This window comes from Crinia signifera, chromosome 2 (assembly GCF_055691185.1).
Source record: "Crinia signifera chromosome 2, ASM5569118v1, whole genome shotgun sequence".
Lineage (NCBI taxonomy): Eukaryota > Metazoa > Chordata > Amphibia > Anura > Myobatrachidae > Crinia > Crinia signifera.
In genome coordinates, this window is record NC_139218.1 from 325,652,046 (window position 1) to 325,675,023 (window position 22,978).

General features: G+C 44.8%; 1 protein-coding gene across 1 annotated transcript in view; it reads right to left on the reverse strand.

Moving 5' to 3' along the window:
* Nucleotides 1–22,978, reverse strand: part of MYO1A (myosin IA) — a 71,833-nt gene that overhangs the window by 12,483 nt on the left and 36,372 nt on the right. The window contains exons 11-20 of the mRNA XM_083169339.1: nucleotides 21,589–21,707; nucleotides 21,133–21,219; nucleotides 17,982–18,047; nucleotides 13,837–13,941; nucleotides 11,155–11,217; nucleotides 7,547–7,747; nucleotides 6,138–6,364; nucleotides 3,275–3,475; nucleotides 2,169–2,268; nucleotides 720–869 (exon numbers count right to left, since the gene is read on the reverse strand). Coding sequence (XP_083025465.1) covers nucleotides 720–869; nucleotides 2,169–2,268; nucleotides 3,275–3,475; nucleotides 6,138–6,364; nucleotides 7,547–7,747; nucleotides 11,155–11,217; nucleotides 13,837–13,941; nucleotides 17,982–18,047; nucleotides 21,133–21,219; nucleotides 21,589–21,707 — 1,319 coding nt within the window. The remainder of the gene's footprint in view (nucleotides 1–719; nucleotides 870–2,168; nucleotides 2,269–3,274; nucleotides 3,476–6,137; nucleotides 6,365–7,546; nucleotides 7,748–11,154; nucleotides 11,218–13,836; nucleotides 13,942–17,981; nucleotides 18,048–21,132; nucleotides 21,220–21,588; nucleotides 21,708–22,978) is intronic.

Here is a 22,978-nt window from a genome sequence, read left to right on the forward strand (position 1 = left end):
GAAAAACCCCATGTCGACCTTTTGACTGTTGACCTTCCCCATGTCAACCCAATGCTTGTGTCGACCTAACCCATGTTGACCTTCAGTCATGTTGACCTTCATGCATGTCGACCTTAATGCATGTTAACCTAATGATGACATCCTAATGCTTGTCGACCAACATGCTGTTTACCCAATGATCCCAACCTGAGTCAGATAAGTAAAGTTACAACAGAAGGGGGAAAAAAAGGGGGGGGGGGGGGGCATCCAAAGTTAATTTAAGGGTAGGAAGAAGAAACGTATTTATATGTAAATAAAATATAACATTTATTGATATACACTAAAAATTAGATAAGATCTAAACATAAAGAGACTGATCCCTGTTAATTAAAAAATATTGAGAAACTATATAAAGCTAATGTAGGGAAAAATTCTTGGGGCTATTATAGTTAATGGCTAACAATAGCTGTCATGGACCGAATATGAAATAGTTATTCTACTGGTCATTTAAAAAATATATTAATGTCAGCTGTCTTTATTAAGAAATCTATGGTGTAAGGAAAACAGACTTTATTGTAGATGTATATGTAATCAGATGAGGACTGAGATGTTACCAGAGTGTCAATCAGCAGAGTTTTGTTTGTGCTATACAAAACAATGTCTCCAGTTATGGTTACTGTTCTTTAGCCATAAGGTATTGAATCATAAATGTATTTACAGTATAAGATCCTGCAACTTACCGTGTGACCGCGATAAAATGCAGAAATGACGATCTGGCTCTTGCGCATACGCAAATAGTGACTTCGCATTCTCCATCCACGAAAGATCGTTTGTATTAAGGTGGCCAGTTCATTTAATTTAGTGAAACGTTTCTGTTCCAAGTCAAAAAGCTAAAAGCAAATCGGTTGTCAGGGAAATGTCACAAGGCAACAAACATAATAAAAGGCATGCCCTCAATAAGACAGTGATATGAAGAATATAAACGAGCACTACAGTAAGTCTAGGCGGACTTGTGCTAAGGACAAGTTGGACCAGATTTCCCTTGATCAGCTCCCCGGAAGGGCTCACTTGCCACTTGATGTGCCATTTATCGCATGTAACGCAGGAGAATAAAAAAAAAAAAAAAATCTATACTGTATATGTATATTGGTGTGATAGCTCTATGTTCCATGAGACACTTGTTTATTTTTTTTTTACTAACCCTTTACCACCACCTACAACCTAGTATACCACTATGATATAGTGGCAGTGATATTATTTGTTTTATTACTACAGTATATTGTATTTATGTTCTATACCATGTATGCTATTGTTCTTTATCTCCTCCAATAAACACAAATGTAAAAAAAAAAAAAAAAAAAACATACAAAAGAATGGAGCTCCCCTGCCCACCACTGCAGGGGATGCAGATGCAGAGCAGGGAGAGCGCCTCTCCTGTCTGGCACTTCCCCGCTCTGCAGATAGGTGTGTGCCACCCTGATGCGCTCCCTCCTTTAACCCCGTCAGCCACATCCCCCATAGGTTTCCCTGTATTAATATCATGTATCAGCAGAGTCAATGCTAACCATGCATGCTCAGACCCATGGAACCTGGTGGAGCAGATCGCAGGGAGGGGCTTCTTTCGGAGCCCGTGTCCCTGCGTCTACAGGAAGATGCATTCGGCTGAGTGGATTGCATATTGCAATGTGTCCTGGGCTGTAGATCCCATCCAGATCACATTGTATATGCGATTCTGTAGTATATGAGCCCTTTAGTGCTAAGGACCCACCAGGTGAAGTCCCTGGTCCCGGGCTACAATTTATGTTAAACGCCTCAATTTTACTGTATATTAGATTGCAAAAAGAGTATTTTATTATTCCGATTAGCGGTGCTTAGTATTATTGCTTAGTTCTATAGAATGTGCGCCTGCATTTTCTTTGTTACGAATAATCTTTAAAAAACAGGATTTAAAGACTATTATTTATCATGATATGTTATGTGGAATATAATCCCATCCCGAACGTTCAGTATCTTTCTTTGTGTATATACTTGATGCACATCCCTCTATTTTTCCCAATAATTAATCACTACACAATATTTTACAATATGTTTTACATGTTGGCAGCTTTTATCATTATAGATTATATTATATTATAGTTTGTTTTACAGAGCTAGTGGACAAAGACATACTTTTACAAAGAATTACATACCGTGCTTGGAGTCCTGATAAATAGTTTGGTTCGCCCATATGCAAGTTCTTCAACTGGAATATTGACTTCTGGGTCATTTAGCAAAATCTCTACTCCGGACCTGACAAAAACACCACAACATAAAACATTAGAATAAAGGTTACAATAGAGACCATGTCTTGCCCCATCTCTATACAGAATTGTATTATTCATATTATCTGTAAAGGCCCCCATACACTACTGTGATTTGGTCTGATTTTACTTGATTCCAACAGATGGGACCGATAAATCGGACCAAATCACATGTGTTTGACATCCCAAGGCGCCATTGGTGCTCCGCAGTTTAAGACAGGACATACATAAAATACCCATACAAGTTAAATAGACAAAACAAATGTAGATATGGAGGCTCATGCTGTGCGGAATTCTGGCAAGTGTGTCTGCATACCTGCCTGCACTCCAGACAATTATTATCTGTTTTTTTCTGGAAGAGTGGGCAAGTCTCCCAGTGTGGCTGGTCACCCAGCTGCAACCACCAATTTCCCGGGTAAAGTGGGCGATGACATGAATCTCGTACAATTTCATCATCAGAGTCTCGCCCCACTTCACATTGCCATTAATCACAGCACTGTCTGGCAGGGATGGGGACACGATTTTGCAATGTTATTATCATGCCCTCAGTGCCGCTCACTTCTGCAGTGCCATACCACTCTCAGTGCCAACCTGGCTGTCTACTCCCAGATGGAGCAGTGAAAAGGGCAGCAAGTATGTTTTCTGAGAGCATTTAAAGATGGTAAATCTGTGGGAGAGTCTTATTAGGCATATCAGGGAACTCCATAGGTGGGTGGTGGCATGGGAGAATGTGTGTAACTGGAGGTGAGAGGAGACTGCACAGACGCGGTGAGGTGCAGGTCTGAGGTAGCTATAACAGACACGTTTTTCACATGTTGAAATGTCAATCATAAAACTGTTCACATTGTGGTATCAACATTATAACGTTGCACTATAAACGTCAATCTTATGACTCCATTCTTTATACAACCATTCCATACTGACACATTTACTGTATGTTCCTGTATATGCTCTGTGATCCTGACAGATGACACTGCTGCCCCTTATTCTCATACCGTGGGTCTTCTTTCCAGTTAGGCCATGTCTTCTTACTCAGCATCTTGTAGCGTTCCAAGAAAGACTTATATACTTGTCTGTAAGCATATCCAGCGCGACGCACTCTGACATTCTCCAGCAGCCCCAGGTAGCAAACCTGAGTCTTCACAAGGCTGTCATCAAACAGAGAGGGCTTCTTGGTGCCATTGGGCTTCAGACATCTGTTTAAAGAAATAAAAATGAGCAAAGATGATATATTGTTTATTAACCTTGATATCTATAGCACCAGTACTTTATTGGCAGCACCTTATATTCACATGAGCTCCAGGTGGAGCTAATTCTCACCATAAACACACAATAACAATATCCTGCCATCACGCAATGATTCAAATATATTCCTAATAATGGGGGAGGGGGGATTACTCGCCGGCTGCGTTGAATACAAACATAGTTGCTGACGTCACACACCCTCACCAAAAAGCTTGGGCATGCCTGCATTTCCCTGTCACTCCCTGCGTTTTTCTGGCACGCCTAGCGGTTTTCTTGGCAATCCCATGAAACAGCTGGTTACCACCCACAGACACCTACTTCCTGTCTATCACCTTGCGTACGGCCAGTGATTAAAAACAAAGTAGCAGGCTTTCATTGCAGAACGGCCTCCCGCATGTGTACTACGGGCCTATACACATGTGCAGTCTATCTATAATCGCCCACCGTGCAAATTCGCTGCAATATGATCAGGTTTGAATTACCCTCAATGTGTAAAATAAAACACACTGAGACTGAATATTGTCAGATGCTAAGAACCAAAAATGAGTTCTGTAACGTGCAGTATGGTAATTAGTATTAGATCATTCTAATTATACTAGACTGCTGAAAGCTGCATTATGATTGGCTGTTTTGTGTTACAGTACATAACGGCTCTTAATTGTTGAGGCTACATTACACAGCCCTCTATATGCACATGAGAATTATTTAAGGACCCCCTTTCAGAAGAACCAGAGCAATGCATACTTAGTGTATATTCATTCATTCCTTGCCATGATATGTTATTTACATTTTAATTATTGTACTAATCACATACATTTTGATAATCAGCAGCAGCTGCAGCTCCAACCAGGTACTGCGGGGGGGGGGGGGGGAAGACACTCTCCCATTGGCTAGTTTTACAGGAGTCCAGGGGCAGGGTTAGGAGTGTGTGAAGCATGCTGACTACCAAGTGCCTGATGCATACAGTTCTGACGATCCAGCACATATATCCAGCAGATATATTACATACATGATCACATCTATGATTATACAGCCTGCACTACATGGTTGGTGCTGCAGTTCAGCCTCCGAGATTAAAACTGATTTAATTTTAACTACGTTGGGTGTACGGGAGCTGGGATGGCTCCATAACATTGTTTCCATAATACTGCTAAATAAATAACACAGATTCTATTTATTGTTTTTTGGGGGGTACAACAAGTCTTCCGTCAGCATCTCCACTCCTAAGTAAATAAGACTATCCATACTCCTATAGATTCATTGTCTAATCTGTCAGGTTGGAAAGAAACATCCATCTATGGTACTTATGTAGTATCTGGGCGCCCGATTTTTTGATTGTATGCCTTAAGTTAAGGCATACAATCAGATGCGATGCGATATCGCATCGCATACGACCATCGCATGCGATGACCCGATTTTTCCATAGGATTCAATGTTACAATGGACTGAGTCCATTTTAACATGGAATTCAATGGGAAAAAGGGGTCCTTTTCATACCCCTACTATCCAAGTGGGCATGGAGTTGGATATAAACCTGTGGCGAGCGTAGCGAACCACCGAGCCCGAAGCGTGGCGAGCGTAGCGAGCCCCGCGAGGGGACACAGAATACTGTCCCCTCGCGGGGCACGCTTCGCTCGCCACGCTTCGGGCTCGGTGGTTCGCTACGCTCGCCACAGGTTTATATCCAACTCCATGCCCACTTGGATAGTAGGGGTATGAAAAGGACCCCTTTTTTCCATTGAATTCTATGTTAAAATGGACTCAGACCATTTTAACATTGAATCCTATGGAAAAATCGGGTCCATCGCATCGCATCCGATTTGGTCGCATGCGATGCGATGCGATGCGCCCGATTAGACCCGATTTCTAAATCGGGCTCCCAGATACTACATAAGTACCCCATCTATCTATCTATCTATCTATCTATCTATCTATCTATCTATCTATCTATATATAATATAGATAGATAGGTAGATAGATAGACAGATAGATAGATCTATATATATATATATGGGTGCAAATGACAATTGATTGTTTGTCTGCAAACACTGAAAAACAGATAAAAATGGTAAATCAAACACTATTTCAATTCATTTGATTGGCCTGATTGTGTATTCGTGTATCTGAATATTAATGCACTGATGTAACCTGGCTCATATGCTCCTTAATATGTTGCTGATTTAGTCAATGAGCATAAATGGGTTGGGCACAAATGGTCAACAGTTATCATGTTGACGGTCATACATGGGTGACATGTCAACATGATGAACTATCCAGAAACATTTCCTGGTGATGTAGTGATGCTTTTGGGGTCCTGGTGGATTCAGATTCGTCACTGTCTTCTTCCAGGTCCTAGTGGTCACGTGAGTCTAATGGGGCGATGTGCTCAGTGCATGTAGAACTACAGTAGATCCCAACGAATCTAGTTCAAATCGCATGCGATGTGCTACAGCAGTGTGTGTTTTGTACTAGATGTGATGCGATCAAGTACAACAAGCACGTGCAGCACATACTTTTTGTGCTATGCAATGTGATGTGCTCTTTTTTCCAAATTTATCAAAAAATACTTTTTTTCCTAGGGATGCGATGAAAAAATGGTGGTACTCTAGTCACCTGATGTAGTTGGGGTTCTTGGCATACAGGTTCTTCATAAGCGTTGACACAGAGGCTTTGAACTGGAAGCCCACTGTAGGTGGACGTTTCAAAGAACTATTCTTAGGATCTCCATCTGGGAACAGAGATCTCAGCAGTTCGTGCTTTGCCCTCCACATGGCCTGGGAGAGGTCTCTGAAGAGAAGGTCATTGTTCTTGTCCAGAAACCCATCAGTGTTGTATGTGACCTGGGCAGTAATAGTAGTACAGTACATTGCATCAACTGCCTTAGTTCAATTACATCTATTCAATTATATCTATTACAAGACTGCTTTCTCATACTATGAGGTATATTCAATGCCCAGAGGGCAAGCTATGATGGCGAGCAGTGCCGATAGCTCGCCGTCATAGCCCGCCACCAGTATTCAACCCCCTTCACTCGCCGTTTACACCTTGCTGGTTCTTTTCAGCAAGGTAGGAACGGTGAGTGCAGCCATCAAAATGGCGGAGCTCGCCACAAAATGCAGCTGACTTGTGGTGAACCTCGCTGTTCCAGGAATCCTCCCCGTCCTCTATAGTCCATACTGTATCTTGCACAGATGCAGCCATAGTTACCACACACTGTTCTATGCAGGGGTGGGTAACCTTCGGCTTTCCAGCTGTTGTTGAACTACAAATTCCAGCATGCCCTGCCACATTTTGCTGTTTGGCCATGTTAGAACTGTTGCAAGGCATGCTGGGATGTTCCGTTCAACAACAGCTGGAGGGCAAAAGGACTACAGCATACAGTACAGCTATCCCAGAGAATTGTCTCTGAAACCATGGGGGTGATTCTGATCTGTTCGGTGTATTTGCACCAGGGTCTGATGTTTGCACTCTGTGCATGCTCAAGAGGCGAAAACGGGGGCGTGGCCGGAGTTCGCGTCACCCTGTGAGGCCACGCCCCCTTTTCTCGAGGCCACGCCCCTTTTCTTGAGGCCGCGCGAACGTCTCGACCTCCCAGCTTCAAAAGTTGGGAGGTATGACAGTGGGTCAATGGCTTCCGGGGGTGTGGGAAGCCATTGACCCACTGTGTTCGCATGGGTCTGCCCAGACCTGGATGCTGACAAGACTGACTTACAGTATATTGTGAACAGGATACAAACCATTCGATGAACAGCAACCAACTAATGATTTTGGAGCTGTCAGCACCATTGTGAATGGATGTTTATGAAAACATCCATTTGCAATGTGCCAATAATGTACGGCAGAGGTGGGCATCTGCATGCTTGGCGGGTGGCGTTAGTTGGCTCGCCAAGCAGCGAAATTACATTGGTTATCGAGTCAACCAGAATCAGGCCCCATGCGTGTAACTGCATTTCTAAGTGCAGTCAAAGCAAAATGGCGCAGCCTATTGCCATCTGTATGTAAAGGGTTAAACTGATTCTTACCTGCCCTGCATAGTGCTCAATGCGGAAACACTTATCAGGCAATGTCCTGTCTGTGATAAACTTCTCATTCTGGCTAAGCTTGCTCTTGAAGTGCTTATGGTTACTGAACTGTTTTCCAAGGTTGGTAAGGAAGGTGGCATCAGACACATTTCCTGGGCGCAGACACTCCTCATCCAGCACTGCTAAAATGCCATTTTTATGCTGCCAAATGAAGACATTAAATATTCACTTATGGATTGTAAGACATTATACTGTAGGTATCTTATGGCAAAAAGTATTCTCTGTCTCATTGTTAAGGAAAGAGGACCACAACTCATACTTACCTACCTGACCCTCTCCATGCGGGAGAAAATGCTCTGTTCCTGGACTTCCCTGGTAATGTACGATTGCCAGCACCTGTGGGAAGCTGGGTAAAGGTGTTTCACCACAGGGGATGGCAATCATACATTACCAGGGAAGCATTAGCACAGGTACAGATCATTTTCTCCCGCATGGAGAGGGTCAGGTAGGCAAGTATGCCACAACTACAGGCAAGTTTGCTAGTATATATCAATCAATCTGCAATACAGTTATATAATGTAGGTAAAAAAAATGTTTACTGACACAGGACAGAAAGTGGGACTGCTACCCTGGATTTTCCTGGCTTTTGGAAAAAAAAGTTGGGTCACGTTCACACTGCCATTGTTAAGAACCCCCGTTCTCACTGCTAGGCAAATTGCCTTTTAACACAGGTTTTTTTTCAGTACGAAAGGGTCAACAGCTGCAGTGGTGTAACTATCGAGGGTGCAGGGGGTGCAGTAGCTATGGGGCCCAAGCTGCTTCTAGGGCCCGCTGGCCCCCCTGCACCCAGTCACACTCTGGGATCTTCTCCTGTGGCAGCGGCAGAGCAGAACAGACAGGACACATAAACCCCCCCTGCCTAAAGCTTTGCCTCCACACTAAGCCCTGCCTTCAGACAGCAATAAGTAATCCCGAAAATGGTCTGTCCACAGCTGAGTTCCCCATGTTGCCAAGAGCTCTGCCTTTGGGCTGTTCTAAGCCCCGCCCCCTGGATCATCCATAGCTGGATATTTGGAAGACAAGTTGAATCACCAACCATTCCTGAACTTTGACTGATATAAATGCACCAATAAGCAATGGAAGAGTGTTAGCTGCTGTAATTTGCTGCTATGGTGACTGGTTGAGGAACCAGCATCTATAGAGGTATGTGCAGCAATGGGTATAATTGATTGGAACATAATGTCCAGCATCCAGGGACAGTCCTGAGGGGGGAGCTGAGGGGCAGCCCGACCACGTGAGTCACTGTTAGAGTGTCAGACTCATCAATCATCATTCATGGAGGGTGGGAGAATCTGCAGCAGGCCACCACAGCGGGGTGGCGGTGCTATTCAAGCAGAAGGCCAGGCAGAGCCAGTTACATGGTGACTGTAGTCAGATCCGTCCTGCAGTGCCAGTGCCACCCACAGTGTAAGCCAATACTAGTAAGTGTCCTGCTTGTTTTTTGTCCATGACTGACTACTAGTCCTTATTCCTACCACTACCCTAACCTAAGAACCTCTGACTTATCTCTACTAGTACTGCCTGTGGCTGCTGCAACCCGCACTGGGCATGGCCCATAATAATGTGTAATGGGCATAAAGATTGTATGGTACTTGTTTCCTAGCACGGCGCCCATCGCATACGATGGTATGCGATGCGATGGCAGCCGATGTTATACAATTTTAAATTGTACACCATCGCATTGTATGCCATTGTATGGCATATACAATGTTATACGATTTAAAATTGTATACGCACCCTAATGGGTGTTTTCAATGTTAAATGTGCCCCCTATAAGAGAAATAATTGTATAAGCACCGTAATGGGAGCTTACAATGTTAAAAGCACCCCCGCGCCAACCCGAAGCGTGGCGAGCGCAGCGAGCCGGCGAGGGGCGGCGGTACGTCCTCCGACCTTTTCATACCCCCACTATTCACGTCGGCGTGGTGTTGATTCTATATAGTGTGGCGAGCGCAGTGAGCCACTGAGCCCGAAGCGTGGAGAGCGCAGCGAGCCCCACGAGGGGACACGGAATACATGTGAAGTGATGCACGTCCCCTCATGGGGCTCACTGTGCTCGCCATGCTTCGGGCTCGCCACACTATATGAAATCAAGTCCATGCCGACGAGAATAGTGGGGGTATGAAAAGGTCGGAGGATGCGTACCGCCGCCCCTTGCGGGCTCGCTGTGCTCGCCATGCTTCGGGTTGACGTTGATACTGGGGGTGGCGTGGGGGTGCATTTAACATTGTAAGCACCCATTAGGCTGCTTATACAATTAAAAATCGTATAGGGGCTTAAACAATTTTAAATCACATCGCATCGCATGCCATATGCCCGCATGCGATAAGATGCCATACAACTTAATATCGTGGGCACCGTGCTAGGAAACAAGTACCGATTGTGTCATATTCTTTAATGGGCGTTACAGTGTGTGTCATAATGTGTAATTGGCATAACGGTGTGTTCCATAATGTGTAATGGGCATTGTAGTGTGTTCCATAATGTGTAATGCCTTCTTTTATGAAGCCCCGCCTCCTTTTCATGAGGCCACGCCCCCTTTTGACGCAAATGCCAGGGCCGATTTCTGGTCCCGGTCCGGCCCTATGTGGGGCAGCGGGCGTAACTGGCTCAGTAGGCAGTACTGTGCTGGGTGTAATGTGGGGCAATGCTCTGTGTGGAGCTGAATGTGGCACAATGGGAGTTACTGTGCAATGTGGAGTGTGGCACACATTGGGCATTTCTGTGTGAGGCAACAGTGGGTTGTAATGTGGTGCAATGGGCATTGCTACATGCAGTGTAATGTGTCGCAATGCGCATACTATGTGGGGCATGTGATGCAAGGCGCATTACTGTGTGGCGCATAATGTGGTGTAATTCTGCAAATGGATAGTATCAGGAATTACAGTACTCTAAATGCAGCCTTTTTTCTTGTTGCTATATACACCGCCATCTACTGTCAGGCTGCACCAATTCTCTGCTCTTCTGATGAGCTCAAAAGCAAACCCCCGACCATCACTCCCATTGCTCTCAGGTCACGGGGGGCCCTCTCAAAATCTTGCTATGGGGCCCACAAAGGTCTTGTTACGCCCCTGTCAACCCATTCCGGCATACCCGGGTTGAAGACCTGGCTAAAAAGCAGGGTTGGAGACACAGGAACTTTGAGACGGTTGAACCGTTCACACTGACAAATATCTGTGCTAAAAGGCAAATTACTGGGTCGAAGCTTAACCTGGGAATTTGCCTAGCAGTGAGAACAGGGTATAAGATGCTGGGGCAAGCATTTGGACCTGGAACTTTGAGGTGGAAAGCATGCTTTACACAGGTCCTTTCTTTGTATGACTGTCAGACCATGACCAGGGTCGAACGACTTAGGGGGAACCTTTCACACTGGGTTGACCCGTTTGCCTGGGCAAATTACTGGGTCATTTTCTCTGTGTCTTAAAGGGGTATGAATGTGTACATCTTCTGGTAGAAATCTCGTTTGTATACCCATGAATCTCAGTAACTATCAGAGAGTTATACAGTTGTATAAAGATGTAACAAGTAATATGCAAACCACTACTTACATTCTCTATGAGGTTACAGATGATCTCATTGTCGAAAAAGGTGATGTTTCTCCATTCAATACCCTAATAATAAAATTAGAACTTAGCCACACATGCAGTACACACAGGTATAAAACAGTTCCTTTATATATTTTGGCACTATCCTCTCCAAGATGATCCTCGCAACTGGCTTAATTCAGGCCCAACTGCACAGCTATAAATTTGCAGGTTGGGCAATTATCGATAAACTGCGCATGCGTACAGCCAGTAGGACACATGTGCAAGGCCATCCTGCATTAGATTCATGGTACTTTTTATAGCTGACCGTGCACAAGTTGATTGACAGTAAGCCAGTGTTTGTGGGTGGTAACCGCCCCTTTTTAGGGCGTGTCAGGGAAAACACAGGCATGCCCAGGTGTTAGAGAGGAGGGCATGTGACGTCTGCTCCGGCCTCGATCAGCCTGGTTCTATCGCAGCTACCGAGTACGTCCTGGGCTACACACAGACTGCACACACTGGAAAAATCATTCAATGGGGAACAGTTGTGAATGGATTTGCAGCAAATCGCAGTGCTTCAAATTTTTAGCAGGTCTTTGCAGGCTTGCACGGGGTGGGATTTCACTCTGACGGGGCGGTGGTTATCTGATTGCAGGGCTCCAAAAATTAGCATGGGTCTGAATTAGGCCCAATGTATGTATTCTAGGGACACCAGCTTGTCATTTCTTTACAGGCTTCTAAATAATATTTGAATACTCATTACATTTTCAATTGCGATCTGTACTATATTATTATATCTGTATAAACCATCCAACACCTGTATTTGTTTACGTACATTACAATGTTGCAAATATGACTTGTCATAACAATGTGTCTTTATTTAATTGCTATATGTATACTTACCAATTAATATTTGCCGCTACAGACTTTGCTTGTATCTGCTGCAGTAACATAGCTTATCCTTAACTCTAGCTGAAATTGTGTATACAGTAGCCCACTGCCAGTAAATCTAAGAAATGTAAGCCTATTTGATTTCATTATCAAAATGTAAAATATACCTTATAGATCATTATAGAGATGATAGCGCTTTACAGTGTGTCAATATATTTTATATGCACAAGTACAAAGATCAAGGTGGTGGGTTTGCTAATTACCCAGGCCCAGGTCTGATGGAGGGCCCAGTAGGGGCCCTGAGTCCTAACCTATTATGTGGAAGAAGAAGGAGCTGCAGCAGCTCTTCTCAACCCAGCACTCACTACTGTGTGTTGGGCTGCAGTGTGGTCAGGGAAGTGCTTAAAGGTGGGGTGTGGGGAGATGCCGGGGACCGGCGGACAGCGACGGGGAGGCGGTGGGAACCATCCCAACCCCGTCAGAAGGGGAAGCGTGAGCATCTTGTGTACGTGTGTCTCCTTCCAGTGGCTGGAAGGGGGCTGGTGGTTGGCGATCCGACCGCCAGAACGTCACTGAATAAAAGTGTCTCCATCTGTATTTTTTATGTATTTTATTTTAAGCATTCTAGAGAAATACCTGGGCCCAGCCAGGCTCTCTGCTGCCCTGTTTATTATACCTGCATATAGCTTCCTATTTTGTTATAAAGGTACTTTTTTCCTAGCGCGGCGCCACCGATTTTGATTGTATCCAACCAAATCGCATGTGATGCGATCGACCCGATTTTTACATTGGAATCAATGTATAATGGTCCCTGAGACCCGATTTTACATTGATTTCAATATAAAAAGTCCCAAAATACCAAACCCCCCCTCATGTTTGAAATGCCCCCCCCCCCATTGTTAATGCCACCCCACTATTGACGCCACCCGAAGCGTGGCGAGCGCAGCGAGCCCGTGAGGGGCGGCGGTACGCGCCCTCCGACCTTTTTATACCCCTACTATCCACGTTGGTGTGGAGTTAATTATATAAAGTGTGGCGAGCGCAGCAAGCCCGAAGCGTGGCGAGCGCAGCGAGCCCCACAAGGGTCCGCGGATACTTTCACAGGTATCCACGTCCCCTCGCGGCCTTCACAGGTATCCGTGTCCCCTCGCAGCCTTCACAGGTATCCGCGTCCCCTCGCGGGGCTTGCTACGCTTCGGGCGTAGCAACTCCACACCGACGTGGATAGTAGGGGTATGAAAAGGTCGGAGGACGCGTACCGCTGCGCTCGCCACGCTTCAGGTTGGCGTCAATAGTGGGGTGGTGTTAACAATGGGGGGGGGGGGGGCATTAAACATACATTTTAACCATATTCAATGAGAAATTGGCCATATTGGCCCATTTCACATTGTCACCTTTGTAAAATCGGGTTGATCGCGTTGATCGCATCGCAGGCCATTATAATGGCCCGCAACCGACGCAATCAACCCGATTTTCACTTTAAAAATAATTCAACATTGTTCCCTATGGAAAAATCGCGTTGATCGCGTTGCTCGCATCGCGGCCCCTTATTAGGGGCCGCGATGGATGCGATCAACCTGATTTTGTCTTTCACCGGCAAATTAGCTGGTGATTGACACAAAATCAGGTCCATCGCGTTGATTGTATGCCTTAAGTGCCTTAAACTGAAGGCATACAATCAAAGAGATGGGCGTCGTGCTAGAAAACAAGTACCGTTATAAATTATATTATACTGTATTACCAAAATGTAACCACTTGGATAATGATAACATGTAGTTAGGTAAAAGAAGTTTAAGTAGCAAGAAATAGATTTACCTCTCTTTCGTATTCTTCTTGTTCTTCTTTTAATGTCATTTGAATGAAAATCTGCTGCAGTTTTTCATTACAATAATTAATAATGAATTGTTCAAAGCTGTTATCCTGATGAAAATAAAAAAATATATAAGTTATAACAAAATAAGGTTTTCAGGTGTGCAAGGTTATGCATAGAATGCTGGGTATATTTATACACACACATATGCTTCGTGCTTGAAATAAAGTATAAAAAAGGCAACTCAAGGGAACGCATGTGCAGCTCTTGTCACCTATTGTATCATTCTTCTCATATAAATGGAGATTTAAACACCTAGTACACAAAAGCTGTTGTTGCACAGTGTTTGGGACCACAGTAACTGGGAATTGTGCAACAGGGTACATGGTCTTTTTACCAGTTCCCCTAGAAACCATTAATACACTGTGAGGGAAGTTTTACCTCCATATACTGTACACCGTACTAGACCTAAACAATGATTAAAAACAGTCTGACAAGCCATTTTTATACATTAGCTAGGAAAGTGCCTAGAGACAGCCATCACAGTATTGTATACATATTATTGCAGCATGTCATGTGATTACATGTAGCCCTCGCAAAGTATCCATTGATGGTTATATAGGGGGACATTTACCAAAATGGATTCGTAGAAAAAAGGTGTATTCGTAGGCAGAAATACACCTTTTTTCTACGAATTTGTATTTTCGGGATTTACAATCCCAAAAATACAACAATTTGTAGTCCTAAAGATGGGACATTCGTATTTGTAGTTACAAATACGAATGTCCTACACCATTGATAGGATACGACAGAAATCACCATTCAAAAGAATGGTGGTTCCTGATGTACTAAGCAGCCGTACTGATAATACGGCTGCTTAGTGGTGTAAAACAGGCATGCAAATACGACAGGAAAATAGAACACCATTTTCCTGTTCTATTTGCGTTTTAGCCTGCACGGATCAGTCAGATCCGTGCAGGCTTCAGTGTAAAAAAATAGAAAAATTAAATAAATTAAAAAAAAACGGAGTGGGGTTCCCCCCACAGCCGAAACCAGCACCAGGCTGACAGAGCCTGGAGCCGGTAATTAAAAATTAGGGAACCCGACAAATAGGGGCTCCCCGATTTTTAACAACCAGCCCCAGGCTCCAGGTCCGGGGCTGGTTCCCAAAATACGGGGGACAAAATGACTAGGGGTCCCCCGTATTTTAAGAACCAGCCCCAGGCAAAACCAGCCAGCAGGGTAATGCCACAGCCGGGGGGAGACTTTTTATGCAAGTCCCCCCGGCCAAAGCATTAACCCTACCGACCAGTCAGCCTGGCCAGGGGCCCTGGGGGAGTGGGGACCCCCCCAATAAAGGGGTCCCCCCCTCCAGGACTTACCTGACCAGGCTGAAGCCTGGTGCTGTCCTCGATGCCCCTGGGCGGTGGGCATCGAGCTGATAGCGGTGTAAAAAATAGAAAAAACTATTGTTTTTTACTGTGGCACTACAAGTGCCAGCAAGCCTCCCCAGCAAGCTGGGACTTGGATTACCACAAGTCCCAGCCTGCTGGGCATTAAAGGGCCCGCTGGGTCTTGTAGTGCCACAGTAAAAAAAATAGTTAAATAAAACACACTGACACCCATTTTAAATAAAAGTTTAATACACACATTACATACATACTGATACTTACCTTTCTTGATCCCGTAGGTAGCCCTGGTCTTGATGTCCTGTGTCGTCCTCCAGGTCCATGTCGGCTGTCTGCGTCGTCCTCCAGGTCCATGTCGACGGTCCGTGTCGTCCTCCAGGTCCATGGCGGTGTCCGGGTCCGAAGAAATCCATGTTGGAGCTGTGGAAGGAAATCCTACTCAACTGGTCCTGCGCTGAAGAAGTCTTCTCTTGATCCGACGTAATCCAGGTAATCTTCAAGCTGTCGCCGGTCCCCACTGTCTCAGCTGTCTCTGCATCGCGCTGAGGAGAGATGCTGAGAAGTTTCATATTCGGCGCCTCTCCTCAGACTGAATTCTATTGGCCGCCTAGCAGGCCAATCAGGAGCCGAGAAAGTCGGCTCCTGATTGGCCTGCTAGGCGGCCAATAGAATTCAGTCTGAGGAGAGGCGCCGAATATGAAATATCTCAGCATCTCTCCTCAGCGTGATGCAGAGACAGCGGAGACAGCGGGGAGCGCCGACAGCTTGAAGATTACCTGGATTACGTCGGATCAAGAGAAGACTTCTTCAGCGCAGGACCAGGTGAGTAGGATTTCCTTCCACAGCTCCAACATGGATTTCTTCAGACCCGGACACCGCCATGGACCTGGAGGACGACACGGACCGTCGACATGGACCTGGAGGACGACGCAGACAGCCGACATGGACCTGGAGGACGACACAGGACATCAGGACCAGGGCTACCTACGGGATCAAGAAAGGTAAGTATCAGTATGTATGTAATGTGTGTATTAAACTTTTATTTAAAACGGGTGTCAGTGTGTTTTATTTAACTATTTTTTTTACGGTGGCACTACAAGACCCAGCGGGCCCTTTAATGCCCAGCAGGCTGGGACTTGTGGTTATCCAAGTCCCAGCTTGCTGGGGAGGCTTGCTGGCACTTGTAGTGCCACAGTAAAAAACAATGGTTTTTCTATTTTTTACACCGCTATCAGCTCGATGCCCACCGCCCAGGGGCATCGAGGACAGCACCAGGCTTCAGCCTGGTCAGGTAAGTCCTGGAGGGGGGGGACCCCTTCATTGGGGGGGGTCCCCACTCCCCCAGGGCCCCTGGCCAGGCTGACTGGTCGGTAGGGTTAATGCTTTGGCCGGGGGGACTTGCATAAAAAGTCTCCCCCCGGCTGTGGCATTACCCTGCTGGCTGGTTTTGCCTGGGGCTGGTTCTTAAAATACGGGGGACCCCTAGTCATTTTGTCCCCCGTATTTTGGGAACCAGCCCCGGACCTGGAGCCTGGGGCTGGTTGTTAAAAATCGGGGAGCCCCTATTTGTCGGGTTCCCTGATTTTTAATTACCGGCTCCAGGCTCTGTCAGCCTGGTGCTGGTTTCGGCTGTGGGGGGGACCCCACGCCGTTTTTTTTATTATTTATTTAATTTTTCTATTTTTTTTTACACACTGCAGCCTGCACGGATCTGACTGATCCGTGCAGACTGCTAGAAATAATTCGTATTAGCAGCCGTATATACGGCCGCTAATACGGATGGCTACACCATCGGAGGGTTACAAAGCAGTCGTATATGACTGCTTTGTAACTGACCCTCCGGAACACGAGGTTGCATACGACTTAAACAGTCGTATGCAACCGTAGGGAAAAAAACAATACGAAAAACTAGGTTTTTCATATTGGTAAATTTCCCCCATAGTGTATTTGTGCAGTAGAGAGAGGAATTTTGCACATGCACAATGGGCCTGTGCTACGGACAACACTTGTGGGTGTGCATATTATACACCATCAGATCGGCACCAACTTCAGCTGTAGCATACAATGGTGGCCAACCATTCAATTCCTGGCATTAAATTAAACTATTCTTATCGAGCTGGAAACATTGATGATTGCTAACCATCAGCTTACAGTGTCCATTCATAACAATGTCTCAGAGATGTTTCTAGCAAATTAATAGGCTTCAAATTATGTAGGTAACAGGCCCACTATTTAGAGGTAGAGGTCAACTGTATTTAGCACTAAAAGTACGTATGGTGTAATGGTTAGCATTACTGCCTCACAGCACTGAGGTCATGGGTTCGATCCCCACCATGGCCCAACTGTGCAGAGTTTGTATATTCTCCCTGTACGTGCGTGGGTTTCCTCCGGGTACTCCGATTTCCTCCCACAATCCACAAATATACAGGTAGGATAATTGGCTTCAAACAATATTAACCCTAGACTGTCTTTGTGTGCATGTAGATTTGGTAGGGAATATAGATTGTAAGTTCCACTGGGGAAGAGAATGACGTGAATGTTCAATTATTCTCTGGAAAGCGTTGCGGAATATGTGTGCGCTATATAAATAACTGGTCATAAATAGTAATAGCAATGAAAAATAAATAAGCAAAGTGACTGATGTATTTACATGTTAGTAAAAATGGTTTCGTACATTTACCTGAAAGTGTCCCCTAATCATATTAATGTGAAAATAGAACCCAAACAACACTGAAACTCACCTCCAAAATCTCAAATCCATAAATGTCCAGCACACCCATCACCTTCTTCACCTGGGACTCAGAGACCTGACAGAGGAGAACACATTAAATGGGCTACTGTATATACAGTACAGCATACTATACAGCAAATACCTCAAGAGAAGCGCCAGGTTACCAGTGCGTGCCAATATGAAGACTCTAATGGAATATTTACATACACTACATGGACAAGTGTTCGGACACCTGACAGGTACCCCAACAGGTAACTCGGCGGGGGATGTTTAGAGCATCCCAAAATGCGGTAAAAACCCAGATAACAGGGTTTTTACCGCATTTTTAGTTTAGAGAATCCCCCCCCATGTCTTTATAGTCCTTGCTGTGTACACTTGGGCACAGTCATGATAGAATAGAAAAGAGCCTTCCCAAACTGTTGGAAGCATAGTATTGTTCAAAATATCTTTGTCTGCTGAATCATTAAGATTGCCTTTCACTGGAGGTAAGGAGCCAAGTCTAAATCCTGAAAAATAGCCCCATACCATTATCCCTCCTCCACCAAACTTTACAGTTGGCAATATGTCAGTCAGGCAGGTGATGTTCTTCCGGTAGCCGCCAAACCCAGACTTCTCATCTGGGTCAGATGTGCTAAGCTTGAAAAGTGATAAAATGGAGAGTAATAAACTACCAGCCAAACAGCTCCTACATGTCATGTCACAAGCTGTGTTTGAAAAATGACAGGTAGGAGCTGATTGGTTGGTGGTTTATCACTCTCCATTTTATCACTTTTGAAGGCTTAGTACATCTCGCCCTCTGACTAACAAACAGAGCAGCGTGATTCCTCACTCCACATAACATGTTTCCTCTGCTTTACACCACTCCATCCAAAGCTTGGCATAAGACTTGGTAATGTGAGGCTTGCATTCAGCTTCTCACCATCGAAACCCATTCCATTAAGCTCCCACCGCACAGTTTTTAAGCTTACATTATTGCCATTGTTTTTTAGAACTTTTCATCTATGGAATCAGCGGGGCATTGGTGACTTTTACACACCTTGCACCTTAGGGGGGGTACACACCAGAACGATTAGGGCTCAATTCCATCAATCTGGATCCAATTCCGACCGATTGGATGCAGATTGTATGTAGATTGGGCATGTTTAGGTCCAATTCCGATCCGATTCCAATCCGATGCGCGTCCCCGCTGTCGTTTGGTCGTTTTACAGATCCTACCTGCTGCAGTGAGGATCTGTAAAAGATCCATTCAACTGGATACAGACTCAGATCGGATTGGGATCAGATTGGATGCAGATCGTTAGCAGATTGTGTGCACCCAACAGATCGTGCGAGCATCACACAATCTGCTAACAATCTACTAACAATCAGGATCGTTCTGGTGTGTACCAGGCCTTAGCAGTCATTGACCCCACTCTGTGTTTTTGTGCTGTTGCTGTCTGGATAAATGCTTTCACTTTCTAATATTATCGCGAACCATGAAATTTTCGTGAAATTTCACTAATAGTCTTGTCAAAAAAGGTGGCATCCTATCAAAGTACCACAACTGAACTCACTGAGCTCTTCAGGATGACCCACTGTGTATCACAAATGTTTGCAAATGGAGCCTGCAAGGCTGGGTGCTTGATTTATTACACCAGTGACAATAGGTCTGACTGCAACACCTGAATAGAATAAATAGCAGGTGCTTATACTGGTGTTCAAATAGGGGGTTATTCTGGTTGCAGCCTTGTGAGTCCACCTAACCCCACCTTGCAAATGGTGGTACGCCGGCCCACCATTCACAAAGTGCGTTCCTTCGGACAGCATGCGAATGGATGTTTCACATATACATCCATTCGCATGTCAGTGGGAACCTCCCAAATCTTTCGATGGTCGCCGAGTCGCTCAGTGGTACGATGGTCAGTACCAACTAAATTTTAAAGGGGGTATTCAATCCCAGGTCCCGAATGTCTGTACTGGCCCATTTTGGTTCCGCTTGCCTGTGAAAATGGCCATGGATTTTTGAGATCCGGCTGTGATCTCGACAATCCACACCCGTTTTGGGCAGAACGGGCCCGAGTGCTTTTAAAGTTCTGACGAGATGCTGCTTCAATGCTGTCGGGAAAGACAGCATTGAATAGGCTCCCAAAGCTATTTCCCTTGTCGGAAATAGGGGCTGGGTTTGAATACCCCCCTTTATGTACCCCACCTGCAGTGCAATATGGTTTTACCAAGGTGCCAATTTACTTACTCTTTTTTGCTTTACTCTCTATTTAGAATCAGATCCGTGTCCTATATTATCTCTTTGCATAGTCATGTGCAACAGAATTCAGCATAAATAATTCATAGAATATGGGACAGTTCCCAGTGATATCTGCAGAAATATGGAGCGTGTGCTAGGACATAGGAAATTGCCAAGTATGGGTACAGGGTATGCAGTGTTCCCTTATGGACCCAGGGTCCCATGAGCACCACACATCCTGCACCCAATTTAGATATGCCGCCAGAGGCATTGCACCGGGGCCTCTGAGGACTAAGGGGCCCATTGCTGCCCAGACAAGCAGCTTGTATCCCTGTCACCCACTGGTGCGGGGCCTAAATTATACTTTTGCACCTGGGCCCACCACTCACAAGTTCCGCCACTGTATGCCACAGTCACTTTATCACTCTTCAAGGCTTAGTACATTTGCCCCTAGGAGACATGTTGCCTAATTCAGCGTGGATCGCTATTTGAGAGTTCGCAGTCTGGCTTATTATTGAATGGCTGCTGCACAGTGTTCGCACTGCACATGCACCGCCACAATTTGTGAATACATATCCATACTAACAGCAGCTGACATGAAGCCAGCATCTAGGTTGCAGAAACATGGCATTTTCTATGTGTGGCCCAAATCACAGACATGCCAAAGCTTTTTTGCAGTTTGTGTCGACGTCAGCGATGCAAGCGCTTCCAGCCTATTATTTAGCAGATTTGTGGAAGCCTTAGACTGGCGCAGATGGAAAAAACTCTTTGATGTCTCGGTTTTTGTGCATGGATCTGCGAATGCATCACTACTGATTCTTCCTTTCTGGGACCAGGCGACTTTTTGATAGCAGGCAGCTGCTTTTTTTCTAATTAGCAAACCATGCTGAATTATGCCTTATATTCACTGATTTAATGATCATTTAATTTTAGGACTAACCTTTATGCTTTCATTAATCCTCTGCACCAGCCAGCTGAAAAGCCGGTCATACATGTTCTTTGCCAGGGCATCACGAGCATACGCCCCCTATACATCAATAAATAACTGTAAGAACAAACAGTGGAGGCAGACATTGCAAAAGCTACATGCCAGCATATTACAAGGCTGGTTAAAAAGAAGATCAGTTACAATAAAGCAGGATAAAGTAGCCATAGAATAGATTTAGCATAGCTAGAATAGCATTGTTTTTCTATCTGCAAATTATTGTCATGTCAGTAAGAGAAATGTTCATATAAAGAACCTTGTTATTAATTATAACAATAGAATTACACGGTATAACAATATGGAACACATGCTATATAAAACGAGCCTGATTTATATTTGTTTGCTGAAATCATTTATTCATTTCTCGGTTCTATGTAATCCGCTATTCTCGTACTCAGTCTGGTTCAATACCTGGGATGCATTCAGTGTGGTCACCACTTTCTCTTGTCTGGCTTCCACAGTGCGGACACTGAAAGCACTTTCTAACGAAGGCGCATCCAGGCCAATAATGGTGCTGATCTCCTTGATATCTGGAAAGTGCGACAAAGCAAAGAAATAATTATAATGCTATACTTATTCATTTTAGAGGACCTGATGTAGAAATGGCTGTTACCAAGGCAACATAATATGAATACACTCTAATCTGGGTTACACACCAGGACGAAATGGCCCAAAACGAGCCAATTTAGATACAATCTCGACCGATTGAATGTGAATTGGCCGTGTTCGCTGCCCTTTTGATGCGATCACGATCCTATGCCCAGCCCCGCGGGTCGGTCGGTCTTTTCTGAGATCCTACCTGCTGCAGGTAGGATCTCAGAAACGACCATTGTAGCGGGTGGGGGTCGCAATCGGATCGCGATCACTTTGGGGCATTTTCGTGGTGGGTCGGCGGCACTGTCAGCTCGTGAGCAGGTGGTAAGTTCCTGTGACGACACGCTCACAAGCACCATCGTCCTGGTGTGTACCGGGCATAAGTGGTAAATTTACTAAGACGGGAGTTATTTTGAAGATAGAATGTTGCCCATAGCAACCAACCAGATTCTATCTATTATCTTCTAGAAGGTGCTAAATAAGTCTGAAGTAAAATCTGATTAGTTGCTATGGACAAAATCCCATCTTCAATAAAACTCCCATCTTGATAAATGTACCCCTAAATGATTGTGTACATAGATTGCGTGCCAAGAATTGTAAGAAATTGAAATAAAAGTTTTATCAAGTCCTTTCTACCTGCATCTGATTCAGATATATGCTAACCACAGCATAGCCAATTCCAGCTAGGGCGTGGCACGAACTATATACTGACAGGAAGATGGACCAGCCATTCACGCCCACACAGAGAACAGGAAATCTCCACATTTATATCATAATTCTCTAAGGTCTGTCACGTTTCCCACATGCATGCTCAGTGGGTGACGGGGCATCCAACATCTCCCGCTGCTAGGAATGTTACAATCATTGGGCATCTTTGTACTTCTCCACACTGGGACGAGGCAAGAGAGGAGACGCAGCTGGCGTATTTTAAAATACAGTACAATGACATCTTTTAAAATGACACATCAAAGAACATGAAAACATACAGTATAAACAGGGCTGGATTAAGGTATGTGGGGGCCCCTATCAATAAAACTAATATAATTGCAATTATAAAAATAAAGTATAATTTATCAATTGATATTGTGTTTAATTCCTTAAGACAGTAGATATGGTATTTTTTTGAAAACCAAAATGCAAATCACACTTTACAAAATATACCCTAATGTTCCAAATATCTTGCATAATATCATGAATAGCACAACGG